This window comes from Bufo bufo, chromosome 5, assembly GCF_905171765.1.
Source record: "Bufo bufo chromosome 5, aBufBuf1.1, whole genome shotgun sequence".
Taxonomy (NCBI): Eukaryota; Metazoa; Chordata; class Amphibia; order Anura; family Bufonidae; genus Bufo; species Bufo bufo.
Genome location: NC_053393.1, coordinates 556,781,751 through 556,797,743, shown reverse-complemented (window position 1 = coordinate 556,797,743; position 15,993 = coordinate 556,781,751). Strand labels below are relative to the sequence as shown.

The following is a 15,993-nucleotide window of genomic DNA, read 5'->3' as shown; positions in this document are numbered from 1 at the left end:
CTGTTGGAAACCCCGATTTGGGATAATCCCATGTTTCCTGACTTGATGGCACTACAAGAAGGAGCGTTCTGGAGGGAACATGGGGTTGTCACATTGGGAAGCCTATATAGCAACAATGTTTTCAACGATTATGAGTCCATGAATCGCAGACATGAACTTCCTAGACGGGCATTCTATAGATTCCTACAATTAAGACATGCCATGCAAACACACTACAGAGATACCCCAGTTCAATTGTCAACATTTCCAATGACCGGAGTTATACGCTCTCAAGGACCGCGTGGCTTTATATCAGCATTATATACCCACCTCCTAGATGTTAAACTTAAAAGTAATCCGATGCAAGCATTATCTAGATGGAAAGCTATGATTCCAGATTTGTCTAATGATGACGAAGAGAATATTCTGGAATCCCCCACACTAGTGTCACCAGCCATAAACAAGTTCATTCAAGTGTGTATAATACATCAAAGCTACCTAACCCCACAGAGGCTACATAGGATGGGTAGACTTCCCCATTCTGAGTGTCATAGATGTGCGTCAGCGGACGCTGATTTTTGGCACCTTATCTGGGCATGTCCCTACATACAAAAATTTTGGGAAGAAGTGGTAAAGCTACTTTCAGACCTATTGGACAGCGCAGTGCCATTGCAACCGAGGACCTGTCTCTTTGGAATATTGGATGAGACCCTCTACTCTCATCATGTAAGGATATTCCTGAGAGAAACACTGTTCTTAGCGCGTAAAGCAATAGCCATTAGATGGATGGGAGATAGGGCACCCACTTTAGTGCAATGGAAACAATTGGTTAATACTATTATACCTTATGAGAACATAGTTTTCAAGAATAGAGGCTGCACGCCCAAGTTTCAAAAGGTGTGGGGGGTATGGTGTTAGTCACCGAGAACTCTTTATTCAGCTCAAAGATTAATGGAAGCCTTAAGGACAGAAAAAGTTAGACTGTCATAAAGTTTGAAGGGAGAGAGGAGGTGGGACATAATGAAGTAGATAAACCACAATATGTGAATGATTTTAATGTTGCTATTCTTTGCTAAAAATGTAAACCTCTCTGTAACGGATCACCTTCCGTTTATGGACGCTTCCTAGCTTGCGCCGAGGACCACAAGCACCGCACTGGACACCACAACCACCGCAGACTCCACAACCGCCGTAGCTTAACTGGAGCCGCGCCGTCTTCCTTCCACCCTGAATAAACCTCCAGCATTCAGGACCGTGCGGGAAAGATCTCTCCTCCAGGAGAGGGTATCAGGGACAAGAAGAAAAAGATTAAAGCTCCAGGGAATATGCAGAGCATGGCAATCCCCTCCAATAACGAGGCAAGTCTACGTTTTTTAGGGATCAAGAAGAACTGACCCCTTTATTGAGGGCTACCCGCCCGTATTTATGCAGGTCCCTATCTGGTGTACACGCCCCTAGGGGACCAGAAGGAGGACTGCGACACAGGACAGACACGCAGCACCCAGGACACACAAACACAACACATCCCCACAATGCATCATGGTTTCCTCCTCTCTGCCCTGGAGACACCCGAAGAGCAATTCAATTATCTCTCAGGACAAAGGGAAATCACCAATACACATGTGGGAACAACAGGACAAGAATCACCACCCAAACACACAATGTCACACCCTCACAGCAAACAGAGACATTTAACATATTCCCAGATAGCTCAAGTCTGAGGGCATATCATTAGGGGAATGCCGCTCAGAGTACACAAATACAATAAAATTAGCTATCTGGGTGCCATTTTTTAGTCCATACGGATGGGTCTGTCACAAATTCCAACCGCGTTCGGTCCTATTACCAGTCCAGACATGCGGCATAGTTCTGTTACACTGTTCTTGAAGGGTAGTATGTCCCGGGGCCATAGTTGTAGGGCAGGAGGCTAGCCATAAGTTTTCTACAATGCCCAGTGGCAAATGGCAGTTTGTCACACTCTCGTATGGAAAAAAGACACAATTATACAGATACAGCACAGGAGTTTATTGTTTTATATATTGTATTATATACATGATATTTGTACGCTTCGATCTGTTCTTACTGCTATGTAACAAATATGGATTATGTACAAAAAGTGTCATTATAATTGGCTTTGTGTGTTCAATAAAGCGAATAAAAAAAAAAAATTGCCACAAAAATGAATGTCTTGCTCTTATCCATGTCACATTTCTATCAAAATGTTCATTTAAATAGTTCAAGATGCTATCAGTTTATTAAACATTTCTATATTTTAAAAATCACACTTCCATAAAAAGACATGCTTTTAAAATATAGCTCAAGTCTTTCTCTAACAGTGCATTAGTCCCTCTCTGCACAGTAGAATACAATGGACCACAGAGGAGTCCTGTATAAGGCATCCATAAGCTAACTTAATAGACTACACAGATATACAGTCGTGTGACCTTCTGGCCTTCAGTTAGGAACAATATTATATGACATCTGTGGGTAACTGAATAGGAATAAATCTCATCTTTATTCCAGCATCTTTGTGTAATACAGTTAACTTTATTAACAAAAGAAAGAGGAGACAGAACCACATGCGGGCAGCTTTTACACAGACACGATAAGAAGATGTCGGAGGTGGTAATACTGTCGAAGTTCACTACTTTTACCTGAATACGCAGGGTCACATGACCTGTGTGGTGAGCACATTAGTAACTGTATGGACTAGGTATGGCTTTAGTCCATAAGAGTCATTGATGTCGACTGGAATAATTGGATTTGTTGTACTCACCGTAATCCTTTTCTCGTAGTAGGCATTGGGGGACACAGCACCATGGGGTATACGTCCAACTACCACTAGGAGGCACTAGACACAAAAAGTGTTGGCTCCTCCCAGGTGGGCTATACCCTCTCCACAGGCACTAGGCTATTCAGTTTGTACCAAAAACAGTAGGAGAGAGAAGAAAAGCAAGGAACCAACAACTCCCGTACCGGGAAAGATCAAGAGACCAGCCCGGAGAAGCGGAAATAAAAACATAGGGTGGGATCTGTGTCCCCCAATGCCTACTACGAGAAAAGGATTTTACGGCGAGTACAAAAAATCCAATTTTCTCGTGTATGGCATTGGGGGACACAGCACCATAGGACGTCCCAAAGCAGTCCCCGAGGGTGGGAAAAGAACAGCCATGCCACCGGTTGGGAATACAGGTGCAGGAGAACCATGTGACCCAACAGGAAAAAACACGGAATGGGCAAGAGGTTCCATAACAAGGAAGAAACCTCAAGGAAGAAGCAGTGAAGACTGCCGGCACCCCAGGATAAATGCCTGGAAGAAAATCCCAAATGCAAGAAGGCGGCAAAAGGGAACACCGAGCTCAGCCAAGGGCTGGAGAAAAAAATTAGGACAGCACCGCGTGTTGGAACTACCTAACGCTCTAAATTGTCACAGACCAAAAGAGCGAAAGAACCTGTGGCCAACCCCTGACAGGCCAGGGGAGAAAGGAAACAGGGAAGCACTGGAAGCCAAACGAGTGAGGGAAGCCATAGCAAGGCTCACATGTGAAGGGAGCAGGTCTCCCCTCACCGCAAGGCAGGTGAAGAAGTTAAGCGCCCTATTTAAAGGTGAAAACCCAAGGCTGCTAGAGGAAACCGCCAACCCTTGGAGAAGGAGGGGGTTGTAAGTAAAGGCCAGGAAAAGAGAATGATAAGACCTGGGTCCCAAAAAAAGGAGACGATGCTCGAGCCTCTGAAAACAAGATATTACTGTGAAGCGCAAGACCAGAGGAAACTCTGGGCATATGAAGTATCAGGGGAAAAAGGAACCAGATAGCAGGCCCAAAAGCCAGGGCCTCGATTTATGAGGCGGCCGGGAATGGAGCGAGGGGGGCGGGGGGAATCGCGGCCGACCGAGGGCCCTCTGGACCCACAAAACTAGGTGAGGAGGGTAGGGGGGGAGAAGCGACGCCTGGGGATGGGCGGATCAGGGCAAACGGAGCACCTGGGAGCCGGGAACGGGCCATGGAAGATGAGGCCTAGTCCAGGCAGAAGCCGGGAACTAAAGTAGCGGGGAAGGCCGGGGAGAAGACTGTGTGTCCAAGGAGGAGAGAAAAACCAACCAAGGGGGAAGAGAAAGGAAGGGAAACAAGACTATAACCCCCCCACCAAGAAAAAAAGGGGGGGGGGGTGTGACGCTTTGCGATCCACAGCGATATTAGGAAATCGTAAATGCGCCATATTTCGCAATCACAGAGACACCAGAGCCTTTACTAAAAATCTTCTCTTTTCACTAAAGGAGTAATTCACAGAGCAGAGGTGCCATTATCACCACCTTGTGACAAACCTTTCCTGCCCAGGCCAAGTTGAGTAGCCATCAATCTAGTTCTCTTATGACAGAACCTCATAAACCTGGTCTTTCTGCAGCCATAGTGTCTCCAATACCAGCAGGGGTCTCACACCTTTAGCCTGGGCAGCGAGCTTCAGAAGAAAAGGACAGATCCTTATCACACAGCTGGTTGGTACAGGAAGGAAGATGACCTGAAAGTCCCCTTTAATCCATAAGCTTCATATTTTTCCCATATTTTCCTAATATTTCAGGGGTTATGGAAATGTGAAAGGAACCATCTTTTCAGAGATGGTTTTGGTTCTTCTAACCCACCTTCTAGGAAACCCGCGGGCAAATCAGAGATTCCCACTCTGAGATATAAAGGTTCTCAGGCACCCTGTATTATCTTTTAGTCGTATTTGTTATCAGATGATGCGTAAAATTGTACTGATTATCAAAATCCACTATATTTGTTGATTGGACTTACGGGATATGGAGAAATGGGCAAAGCAAAGATTCTGCCAGATTTTCTCCCTATGGGGCAAAGGACTGCCCCTGTTCCAATTACACAAGGCTGGACCTGAACGTGTCATAACCACTCCCCGCTTCAGAGTGGGTAAAAACAGTGACACACTCAGGTCCTGCGTCCTTCTTCTACCATCTGACGTCGACTAACATCACGACCGCCCGCTGGACACGGGCACACCCCACCATCTTGGATTATTCTACAAAGACTTTGCCTTTTACTGGACACTACCACAGTAATTCTGAACTTACAGACATTCTATTCCCTTCCACCTCTTACCTATTTCTATCCAAACCAATCTGTTCAACTGGCAGGTATATTTATCTGTCAGCTTTAATATATATATTTTTGTGTATAGTTTTAGAATAAAAAACTAACGATTTCATCGTTCCAGTTTTGCCCTTGTTAGTTGATGAACTGATCTATGCTAAGAACTCTATCCTCAGAAGACATACTACCAAATTGTTTTATTTTTATAAATTGTTAATTTACTAGCTAGGTTGCAAATAACCGTTTCGTCCCTTTAGGATTAGCTAGCCGGGGTCTCTTCGCCTCGATTCAATACGAAGAGTGGTGGCAGCAAATTAAGTTGATTTCCAGCGTGAAATCAGTAATTTTTTTTTTACCGATTGTACATACAATCGTGATTGTATCCTGTCTGGGCACACCAACCAATCTTAAACGTCTTCTGTGCTCACAGTGGATTCGCCTCCAGAAGTCTCTAGTGGAGACCTGTATGGCAACTGTGGCATAGTACGACGGGATTGGCGGGTGGTTGTCACATTGTTGGCAGCTAGTGGGATAGCAGAACCCAAAACCAGGCAGAAGTCAGCTTTTGGGAGATCAGAGCACAAAGAACTGACAAGTGCAGCTTTTTGAGCAATCATAACAATAGGACAGCGGTTACTTAGTATCCTGTCCTGCGGAACTTGAGTTCCGGGCGCAAAACGGTACACATTGATAGGAATAGATTGGTTTATATTTCCCCACCTTTTCTTTGCTATATCATATTCTTTTTCTGTTCTTTTCTGAATGTCTGATTCAGTTCCAAATTACCTAAGTTGGTCTGTCGCCGACTTACAAGCCGTGTGTGAGTCGCAAGGCATTGCCATTCTACACAAAAATCGATCACAGCTGATCGAAGCTTTGACGGAGAGAGACGGTCAAGCGATGGAGGATTCCAATCCCATGCGGGAGGCTTCGCTGCCCCTTCGTTCAACGTCACCCAGCATCGCCAGCTATGGGAGTGCTGAGGTTGCTACTTCAGCTCCGGGTGATGCAGGTACCCTGGAGAACAGCATGTCCATAGCTCCTGCTAACCCTCAGCAAGGAACAAGCGGCTCTGGACTAAACTTCACTGCCTTGGGCCCTATGAGCCAGCAGTTGTTACCGGGCCTGACTGGCGCGGATTTGCGTTTATACCTGGAGATGCAGCTCGAAAGAGAGGAGCGGCAGCAGCAAAGAGAGGAGCAACAGCATCAGTTCCAGCTTCAGATGCAGCAGCAAAGAGAGGAGCAACAGCATCAGTTCCAGCTTCAGAGAGAAGCGCTGCAACACCAGCGTGCACTAGAACTGGCCCAAATGAGACAGGCCTAGCGGTCTTCCTCTCCTAACACTCCTGCTGCAGGAGGCATTCCTCTACCCGTGGTCCCCAAAGCAAGGTTTTCAGTTATAGAGAAAAACGGGGACATTGATTTATATTTACGCTCGTTTGAGAGAGTGTGCCGCCAGTTCTGCATCCCTGAGGATCAGTGGGCTCTACACCTGACGCCTCAGCTGACTGGTAAAGCGCTGGATGCTTTTGCGGAACTACCCACAGACCAAGATTGCGATTATCAGACTATTAAGGATGCCATAATTGCTAAGTTCCAGTTAACCCCTGAGGTTTACCGGAGAAAGTTCCGTGCCATCCAGAAAGGATCCACAGACTCTTACGTGGATGTGGCTAGCCGCTTATGCACCACATTCCGCCAATGGACTAGAATTCTTAAAGAAAAGACTTATGCTCACCTTGAGGATTTGATGATCCATGACCAACTCCTTGCGATATGCTCTACAGATGTGAGACAGTTTGTGCTGGAGCGCAAGCCCCAGTCTGTGAAAGAAGCTACTGAGCTGGCAGACATGTTTGTCGCAACCCGGGTACCGGACATTCGAAAACCTGTGATGACGGACATCCGCAGGCCGGTGGTATCAGACATCCGCAAACCCCTGGTACCTGACAGCCGCAAAACTCCAGTACCCAACCAGGACAGAGCCATGTCCCAGAACTGGAGAGAAGGCAGGCCCGCTGGCCCTGTGAACCGTGAGACAACCAGGCCCTGGTGTGAGCTATGTCGCAGGCCCGGTCACACCAAGCAAACCTGTTACGCAGGGAAGCCGGCCCAACCTCCTAGCACCGCGACGACGCCAAGCCCTAAGGGGGCCAACGCTTCCACACCTACCTCGTCTGCTGTATTGCTGGTCGGAGGACCCAAGGTGCACAGCGGATCCCAGAATCACCAGCCTGTCACTGTGAACGGCCAGACTGTCATCGGATTCCGTGATACCGGTGCAGATGTTACCTTGGTCCGTTCACATCTTGTTACGGAGAAGGATATCCTTTTAGGAAAGTACCTCGCTCTGACCGGAGTTGGGGGCACTCGCACTCATGTGGCCCAAGCCCAAGTCACCATGGATTGGGGAATGGGACGGCAAAAGCGGGTTGTTGGGGTCCTGGATGATATTCCCGTTGCCACAGTGCTTGGCACTGATTTGGGCACCCTTGTTTCCCATTACGAATACCCTGCAAGTGCGCAGGAGGCCCAAGCAGGACTCCCTGACCAAAACCAGGTACTGTACCGCCCTTTGGGGAAACAGGGAGACGGGGACACTTTGCCTGCTATTTTTACTGTCCCTAACGCACCTAGGGAGGTATCAGATTTAAATTTACAAGCAACCGAATGTCATTTGCCTACTTCTGCACCTGTCATTGTTGATCCGAATGTGTGTGTTAGTGGTAGCAATGGTGATATAAATGATGCTGTACCTGTTCTGGCCATTACACGTTCCATGGCCAGCCGCCTGAACTCAGAACCGACCGAAGGGACCCCCTCGGGCGATTCTGACCCTCAGGCGGATGACAATGCGAGAACGACCTTCTCATGTGATGATGATGATTGTGTCACTGCACTGGTAGACGCTTCCAGTGTCGAGAGTAACCTGGGCTCAGATGGGGCTGCGGGGACAGAACCAGCCGTCCCTCCACCCACCTTTGACCCCAGCATTGAAGGTAACTCTCCACAGCTGACTTCAAAAGTCACTGGTCAGCTGGAGGAGACCGGTGGCGCTGCATTCGTGCAGGCCTTGAAGGGTGACCCTAGTCTGGAGGCCCTTAGGTCACGAGCCGGCCAGCCTCCAGGTGAGGGCACTCCATATAAAATCTATTGGGAGAACAACCGACTGTACTGTGAAGCTGTGCAGCCTACAAAAGGTGGCGCAGGTGAGAACACGAGACAGCTGGTAGTCCCTAGGGAATTTCGGGCACAGGTGCTCAAAGCAGCCCACGACATTCCACTTGCAGGACATTTGGGAATCAGAAAGACCCACAAACGTGTTCAGAACCATTTTTACTGGCCCACGATGGGAACGGACCTAAGTAAGTACAGCCGATCGTGTACCACTTGCCAGAGGGTTAAGAAGGCTGGAGGACCCCGCAAAGCTCCTTTGCAGCCACTGCCCGTGATCACAGAGCCCTTCCAGAGAGTGGCAGTGTATATAATTGGTCCCCTTCCCATTCCTAGCAGTTCTGGCAAGCGCTACATCTTAACAGTCGTGGACTATGCCACCCGTTATCCAGAGGCGGTAGCACTGTCTTCCCTTAGGTCGGCCACGGTGGCGGACGCCTTGATCAGGATCTTCTCGCGTGTAGGTTTCCCCGCCGAGATGATCTCTGATCAGGGCTCTTGCTTCATGTCGGAGTTAATGGAAGCCCTCTGTGAGAGGATGCAAATCAAGCACACCACTTCCAGTGCGTATCACCCGCAAACCAACGGCCTTTGCGAACGTTTCAACGGAACGTTAAAGCAAATGCTGGCCACGTTCGTGGAATCGCAGGGGAAGGACTGGGAGCGGCACCTGCCTCATTTGCTGTTCGCTTACAGAGAAGTGCAACAGGAGTCCACTGGGTTCTCACCCTTTGAACTCCTATATGGACGAGACGTCCGAGGGCCCTTAAAACTGATTCGGGAGACCTGGGAGGGAAAAGGTGACCCCTCAGAAGTCTCTGTGGTTGAATATGTCCTAAAATTTCGGGACAAGATCGAGTCCCTCATGACCAAACAGAAGGCTTGGTATGATCAGCATGCCAGAGAGCGGTCATACCAAGCAGGTCAGAAGGTATACGCCCTACTCCCTGTCAGGCAGAACAAATTGCAGGCTGCCTGGGACGGGCCATACACCATTCTGAAACAGGTGAACCCAGTCACTTACCTAGTGAGTCTCGGGGGTAAGCGACAGAAACTGTTCCACGTGAACATGTTAAAAGCACACGAGGAAAGAGAGCAGTATGTATTAGCAGTGTGTAGCCAGCTAGAACCCGAAGAGCCAGATCCACTGATAGACTTGCTAGCAGAGCTACGAGACGTGGCAGATGATTGGAACATCAACCCCCACCTCTCGTACCCACGGAAGCTTCAGCTCACCACTCTCCTGAGTGCGCACAGCGCCACATTCTCAGGCATCCCTGGCCAAACCAACCTAGCAGCTCACCGAGTTGACACAGGGACCCACAAGCCCTTACGGCAGGGCCCCTATCGCACCTCACCCGAAGTGCACGCTGAGATCAAACGAGAGATTGATGAGATGCTACAGTTAATGGTCATCCAGAAATCCTCTAGTCCATGGGCTGCCCCGGTTGTTTTAGTCCCCAAAAAGGACAAGACAACCCGGTTCTGTGTCGACTATCGGAGACTGAATGACATCACCATAACCGATGCGTATCCCATGCCTCGAATTGATGAATTGCTGGATCAGCTGGCGTCCACCAGCTATCTAACAATCATGGACTTGAGCCGTGGATACTGGCAGATTCCGCTTGCGCCAGAGGCGAGAGCGAAATCCGCATTCATCACCCCTTTTGGCCTCTATGAGTTTACTCGTATGCCCTTTGGGATGAAAAATGCGCCCGCCACATTTCAGCGGGCCATGAATTAACTGCAAGGTTATGCCCTAGCATATCTGGACGATATAGCCATATATAGTCCAACCTGGGAAGATCACCTTGACCATCTGTCACAGGTATTGGGAAGACTGTCCGCTGCCAATCTGACCGTTAAGCCCAACAAATGTCAGATTGCCATGACAGAGGTTCAGTACCTTGGACACAGAGTAGGCAGCCAGACCCTGAAACCTCAGATAGGGAAGGTCGATGCCATTGTAGCATGGCCACGGCCTAACACCAAAAAACAAATACAGGCATTTCTGGGAACGGCAGGGTACTATAGGAAGTTTATTCCATCCTATAGTACTCTGGCTAAACCACTGACCGATGCAACGGGCAAAAAACAACCCAACACGGTCACATGGAACTCGGAACTAGAACAGGCATTTCGGGCCCTGAAGGAAGCGCTAGCTAGCGCTCCTGTCCTTCAAGCTCCCGACTTCTCCCGTCAGTTCCTAGTACAAACTGACGCCTCAGACCACGGTCTGGGAGCCGTCCTTAGTCAGGTGGACGCAACCGGGAATGAGCACCCTGTCCTCTACCTGAGCCGAAAACTACTTCCGCGGGAAACCGCATACTGCACCACTGAGAAAGAGTGCCTAGCGATCGTATGGGCCCTACAGAAACTACAATCGTACCTATATGGTTGATCCTTCATGGTCATCACAGATCACAACCCACTCAGCTGGCTGAAACGTAGTTCTGGTACCAATGGAAAATTTCTCCGCTGGAGCTTAGCGCTCCAACAGTACGATTTCACGATTCAGCACAAACCGGGAAGTCGCCATCAGAATGCGGACGGACTTTCCCGCTGTAACGAGCTCAAATAGGGAGTTGGGATTGCTTCAGTCCCAGTCTTGCTGACCACTCCTTTCCCAATCTTCCAAAGGGGGGAGGTGTGACACTTTGCGATACTAGGAAATCACAAATGCGCCATATCAACATAGAAATATAGAAACATAGAATGTGTCGGCAGATAAGAACCATTTGGCCCACCTAGTCTGCACAATATACTGAATACTATGGATAGCCCCTGGCCCTATCTTATTTCGCAATCACAGAGACACCAGAGCCTTTACTAAAAATCTTCTCTTTTCACTAAAGGAGTAATTCACAGAGCAGAGGTGCCATTATCACCACCTTGTGACAAACCTTTCCTGCCCAGGCCAAGTTGAGTAGCCATCAATCTAGTTCTCTTATGACAGAACCTCATAAACCTGGTCTTTCTGCAGCCATAGTGTCTCCAATACCAGCAGGGGTCTCACACCTTTAGCCTGGGCAGCGAGCTTCAGAAGAAAAGGACAGATCCTTATCACACAGCTGGTTGGTACAGGAAGGAAGATGACCTGAAAGTTCCCTTCAATCCATAAGCTTCATAGTTTTCCCATATTTTCCTAATATTTCATGGGTTATGGAAATGTGAAAGGAACCATCTTTTCAGAGATGGTTTTGGTTCTTCTAACCCACCTTCTAGGAAACCCGCGGGCAAATCAGAGATTCCCACTCTGAGATATAAAGGTTCTCAGGCACCCTGTATTATCTTTTAGTCGTATTTGTTATCAGATGATGCGTAAAATTGTACTGATTATCAAAATCAACTATATTTCTTGATTGGACTTACGGGATATGGAGAAATGGGCAAAGCAAAGATTCTGCCAGATTTTCTCCCTATGGGGCAAAGGACTGCCCCTGTTCCAATTACACAAGGCTGGACCTGAACGTGTCATAACCACTCCCCACTTCAGAGTGGGTAAAAACAGTGACACACTCAGGTCCTGCGTCCTTCTTCTACCATCTGATGTCGACTAACATCACGACCGCCCGCTGGACACGGGCACACCCCACCATCTTGGATTATTCTACAAAGACTTTGCCTTTTACTGGACACTACCACAGTAATTCTGAACTTACAGACATTCTATTCCCTTCCACCTCTTACCTATTTCTATCCAAACCAATCTGTTCAACTGGCAGGTATATTTATCTGTCAGCTTTAATATATATATTTTTGTGTATAGTTTTAGAATAAAAAACTAACGATTTCATCGTTCCAGTTTTGCCCTTGCTACTTGATGAACTGATCTATGCTAAGAACTCTGTCCTCAGAAGACATACTACCAAATTGTTTTATTTTTATAAATTGTTAATTTACTAGCTAGGTTGCAAATAACCGTTTCGTCCCTTTAGGATTAGCTAGCCGGGGTCTCTTCGCCCCGATTCAATACGAAGAGTGGTGGCAGCAAATTAAGTTGATTTCCAGCGTGAAATCAGTAATTTTATTTTTACCGATTGTACATACAATCGTGATTGTATCATGTATGGGCACACCAACCAATCTTAAACGTCTTCTGTGCTCACAGTGGATTCGCCTCCAGAAGTCTCTAGTGGAGACCTGTATGGCAACTGTGGCATAGTACGACGGGATTGGCGGGTGGTTGTCACACGGAGTACCCACTATCTTTGCTCCACGCTATTGTTTTATGATACATTTTGTGCAATATAGTAGTTATCACTGCGAGTGGTGCTTTCTATTCCAATTCTATTCCATTTCTAACTGTACTTTGATACGGGGTTTGGCACTCTTTTTCCCTCATTTTTGTCTTTGGGGTCTATACTGCAAGTGATTGACTTTGTTCAACACTCCTCATATATCACCGCACTGTTCCTCTCCACTGCCCTGTACAACAGTGCATGTAGCTGTCAGGGACACGGGCACCACCTAATAGCACTGACTCGTAGGTCCCTTTATGATTCTCCACTTGGTATCCGAGCCTGGTGGTCTGAGGTCTACTGTCTTTGTCAATTTTTGATAGAATTTTGCTTCATGTTTTGCAATTTGTATCAGAATTTTTATGTTATAAAAAATCAATATCATTTTAAAGATTATATTATTTAAGAATTATTTTTAAAAGTTTTGTTCTTGACAGACGACTGTACCGGGAGCACAGAGGAACACCTGATACCTACATATTGTGATGCAGATGATTTGGTTGTCGCACCTGATACGTATGAAAAATGTGCCATTATCCCAGTTGTACACTCAGACCTTCAAATCAAAAATCTGCCACCTGATCCTTTAAAAAAGACTGTTATGCAGAATGCAAACCACAGGAGTGGTGCTGGATCCCAAAGAGCTCAGAAAGGGAAGAAGTCTTATTCATGTTCAGAATGTGGCAAATGTTTTGCTCGGAAATCACATCTTGATATCCATCAAAGACATCACACAGGGAAGAAGCAGTATTCATGTTCAGAATGTGGCAAATGTTTTACTGAGAAAAAAAAACTTGCGAGGCATCAGAAAATTCACACAGGGAAGAAGCAGTTTTCATGTTCAGAATGTGGCAAATGTTTTAGTGAGAAATCAAATCTTGGGAGGCATCAGATAGTTCACACAGGTGAGAAGCCGTATTCATGTTCAGAATGTGGGAAATGTTTTACTCATAAATGCAATCTTGATATCCATCAAAGACATCACACAGGGGAGAAGCCATATTCATGTTCAGAATGTGGCAAATGTTTTTCTCGGAACTCAAGTCTTGATATCCATCAATTATATCACACAGGGGAGAAACCGTATTCATGTTCAGAATGTGGCAAATGTTTTATTCTAAAATCACATCTTGATATCCACCAAAGACATCACACAGGGGTGAAGCCATATTCATGTTCAGAATGTGGTAAACGTTTTGCTAATAAATCAATTCTTCATAACCATCAGAGAATTCACACAGGGGAGAAATCATTTTCATGTCCAGAATGTGGAAAATGTTTTGCTAGGAAAAATCATCTTGCCGCGCATTCAAAAATTCACACAGAGGAGAGGTCATTTTCCTGCCCAGAATGTGGAAAATGGTATGCTCGGAAAGCAAATCTTGTTAATCATCTGAAATCTCACACAGAGGAGAAGTGATATTAATGCCCAGAACGTGTTTTACTAAAGAATGTAAATTTGAGAATCATTAGGGAAGTCACACAGGGGTGCAGCCATGTTTATGTTCAGAATGTGGAAACTGTTTTATTCAGAAATAAGCCCTTGTTCAATATCAGAGAATTCATACAGGGGAGAAGAAGTTCTAACCCCTTCCCAACATCCTCCATACATGTATGGCGGATGTTGGGAATATAAAGATGGTGCCCACTCAAGAATTAAGTAAGTGCCATAGGCGAAGCATGCGTGCGGTTTCACACAGCAGCGTCCATGATTGGAGATAGCTCTGATCGCTGACATTCCATCAGATGCTTTAGCCAACTGCAACCACAGCATCTGAGCAGTCATTTACTGGGAGCGAGCGAGGTGTTACAGCTTGAAGAGCATATCAATTAGAACCATAGATAACTTCATAAAACCAAATATAACAATAGCCATATGATGTATAGTGAATAAAAGATATAACAGAGAATGGATTGTAGTTCAAGGCCTTTACCATAGCTACCATAAACAAACCATTAGAGAGATTGCTTACATGATAATGGAGTATTTTCTGTTCTTACCTATATTAATAAGCCATTTGCACACTGGTGTTTGATTACCCGACAACAACAGCCCTTAGTTTCCCTGCTATGATAACATACGATGTGTGGAGCCCCCCTCTCATTTTCGTTACACAGATGTATCCTCATGATAGTGATAGAGATGTGAATATAATTTTTGTAAACCTAGATGATTTTCTTATGTATTTACTTTAAGCTGCTTCTTTCTTATCTTAAGTGCTTCCCCCTTTGCTAGCCAAGCTGTATGTGTATACAACTCTGGAGAGAGAAGAGGGGGGGGGGGGTGATGCGGCGAGCATCGAAGGCCCCCTGGTCTCACATATGTATAGACTGTAGAAGAAAGCATGAGCCAATGACTTAGTTATATAATATACATGTATACTCACTGCCTATAAAAAAGCACCTCCTTGAAGTGTCACATATGACATATGCAGTATTGATATTAGTAAGAGGCCATTACAAGATGGCGGCTGACACCCAGATGTTCACATTAGTTCACATACCAAGGTTTGTAAGACAGTGCACACTGCGCAGAAGCCAAGTGTTATCTTATCTTCTTAGCTAATGAAATAATGGCATGAGCCTGAAGATGATGTATATACAGCTTAACTCATTGTAATAAAGAAAGAGATTGCCTTGACCCTCTTTGTGTCGGTGTCTAGTCTCTCCACGCGTGGATATAAATTCCTCGGGAACCTTGATTTGTAGCCGCAGAGTGTATCTTAAACGCTTCAATTAAAAGCGACTTCAACAATAGTTTGGATATAGCTTTCACCACCGCTCCACACATGTGATGACTCCTGTCATCTGATGGCACCATACAGCAGGTCCATCACCGTCACCATTCAGACCTGTTCTTCTACTCTTACTATCTCGTTCCTGTGATTGACGTGTGCTGTTGATCTGTCCATCCATGTTATCATTCAGTATATGCCTCTCTGCTCCCATCAGATTTCTTTTTTCCCTACATATTTTTATGACTTCATTGCTATATGTTATGGTATGTGACTATACCAATAAGTTATGGGAACATGTAGCCTCCCATTAACAAAAAGGAAGCTTCACGGCACGCGTGCTCGCCTGGATCCTCCTCATCAGCAGTGCTTTTTTGTAGTTTTAATTATTATTATTATTAAATAACAGCTGGGTACGCAGACCCAAACATTTTTTTTTTATAATATGTAAATATAATTATGATTTGCGGTACCAAACAAATCCGTAAATCTTCAAACTGTATGATATAAATCTAGGGTACCCCTCAGCACATCAATTGAGCATCATTCAAAGCAATATTTTTATTCAGATGTAAACTTATATCACTTTCTCCTTCTACCGATTGACTCTATCTTGAGCCGTCCCTGTGTTAACCAGTGATACCTTATTTAGTAGGTATTTTGTGCAGGTCTCAGGCTCATGTGCTGTAGTAACAATCTACCCAATGTCCCCTTCATCTGCTCAATCAAATACCATTCTGTTAGAGAAAAAGGTTGC

The 15,993-nt window shown here is 46.0% G+C and overlaps 2 protein-coding genes across 2 annotated transcripts in view; both read left to right on the top strand.

Annotated features, from left to right (window-relative positions):
* Nucleotides 1–6,696, top strand: part of LOC121000843 (zinc finger protein OZF-like) — a 46,785-nt gene extending 40,089 nt beyond the window's left edge. The window contains exon 4 of the transcript XR_005778917.1: nt 6,684–6,696. The gene's annotated coding sequence lies outside the window, so the exon portion shown is untranslated. The remainder of the gene's footprint in view (nt 1–6,683) is intronic.
* Nucleotides 6,697–12,820: 6,124 nt separating this feature from the next.
* Nucleotides 12,821–15,087, top strand: LOC121000868 (gastrula zinc finger protein XlCGF71.1-like). The gene has a single exon (XM_040431610.1). It carries the CDS (start codon nt 13,103–13,105, stop codon nt 13,919–13,921), a length of 819 nt encoding a protein of 272 aa, XP_040287544.1. The 5' UTR covers nt 12,821–13,102; the 3' UTR covers nt 13,922–15,087.
* Nucleotides 15,088–15,993: the final 906 nt, after the last annotated feature.

Coding starts and splice junctions, on each gene's coding strand:
- LOC121000868 (XM_040431610.1), top strand. CDS start 13,103: ATGCAGAATGCAAACCACAGGAGTGGTGCTGGATCCCAAAGAGCTCAG.